This window comes from Panthera uncia, chromosome D4 (genome assembly GCF_023721935.1).
Source record: "Panthera uncia isolate 11264 chromosome D4, Puncia_PCG_1.0, whole genome shotgun sequence".
NCBI classification, from domain to species: Eukaryota; Metazoa; Chordata; class Mammalia; order Carnivora; family Felidae; genus Panthera; species Panthera uncia.
Genome location: NC_064807.1, coordinates 55,114,677 through 55,116,057, shown reverse-complemented (window position 1 = coordinate 55,116,057; position 1,381 = coordinate 55,114,677). Strand labels below are relative to the sequence as shown.

General features: G+C 40.0%; 1 protein-coding gene across 1 annotated transcript in view; it reads right to left on the bottom strand.

Moving 5' to 3' along the window:
• Positions 1 to 1,044: 1,044 nt before the first annotated feature.
• IL11RA (interleukin 11 receptor subunit alpha) overlaps positions 1,045 to 1,381 on the bottom strand; it is a 16,015-nt gene continuing 15,678 nt past the window's right edge. Inside the window, exon 16 of the mRNA XM_049625637.1 lies at positions 1,045 to 1,371. Coding sequence (XP_049481594.1) covers positions 1,261 to 1,371 — 111 coding nt within the window. The 3' untranslated portion in view covers positions 1,045 to 1,260. The remainder of the gene's footprint in view (positions 1,372 to 1,381) is intronic.

The window sequence follows — 1,381 nt, the reverse complement described above, 5'->3', positions numbered from 1 at the left end:
TACATACCAAAAGCAAGAAACAAGAAAGGATCAGAAAACACCACCAGAAACTCCAACTCTACAAGTAACATAATGGCAATAAATTCATATCTTTCAGCACTTACTCTAAACATCAGTGGACTAAATGCTCCAATCAAAAGACATAGGGTAACAGAATAGATAAGAAAACAAGATCCATCTATATGCTGTTTACAAGAGACCCACTTTAGACCTAAAGACACCTTCAGATTAAAAGTGAGGGGATGGAGAACCATCTATGATGCTAATGGTCAACAAAAGAAAGCCAGAGTAGTATACTTCTATCAGACAATCTAGACTTCAAAACAAAGACTGTAACAAGAGATGAAGAAGGGCATTATATCATAATGAAGGGGTCTATCCACCAAGAAGGCATAAACATTTATGCTCCAAATGTGGAAGTACCCAAATATATAAATCAATTAATCACAAACATAAAGAAATTCATTGATACTAGTACCATAATGGTAGGGGACTTTAACACTCCACTTACAACAATGGACAAATCGTCTAAACAGACAATCAAGAAATTAATGGCTTTGAATGACACTCGGGACCAGATGGACTTAACAGACATATTCAGAACATTTCATCCTAAAGCAGTGGAATATACATTCCTCTCCAGTGCACATGGAACGTTTTCCAGAATAGACCACATACTGGGACACAAATCAGCCCTCAACAAGTACAAAAAGATCAAGATCATATACTGTGCATATTTTCAGACCACAATGCTATGAAACTCAAAATCAACCACAAGAAAAAATGTGGAAAGGTAACAAATACTTGGAGACGAAAGAACATCCTACTAAAGAATGAATGGGCTAACCAAGAAGTTAAAGAGGAAATTTTTTTTTTTTTTTTTTTTTTGGGACAGAGAGAGACAGAGCATGAACGGGGGAGGGGCAGAGAGAGAGGGAGACACAGAATCGGAAACAGGCTCCAGGCTCCGAGCCATCAGCCCAGAGCCTGACGCGGGGCTCGAACTCACGGACCACGAGATCGTGATTTCAAATTTCAAAGATTTAAAGTCTAACTTTCAGAAATCAGGAACAAAGAGCAGTCAAAATTCTTTATTACACAACAGAAAGGAAAAAATTTCTGGATGTAAAAAAAGAAAGCTTCAGGAGGCCATAAACCAGAGATAACTATTCTCACACAGGCTCACGCACACATCACGGGACCACCGTGGATTCCCTTACCTTCACTCTCACTCTTCCACTCACTCTCTTCCACCCAGTCTCACAGTCTCACACAGGCTCCACGCAAAGCAGAAGGATTCCTGCAAGCCACACATTTGCTGCTCCCAAAAATTCTACCCATTTGTCCATCTCTATCCATCTTCCATGGCCCCTGCACAGCA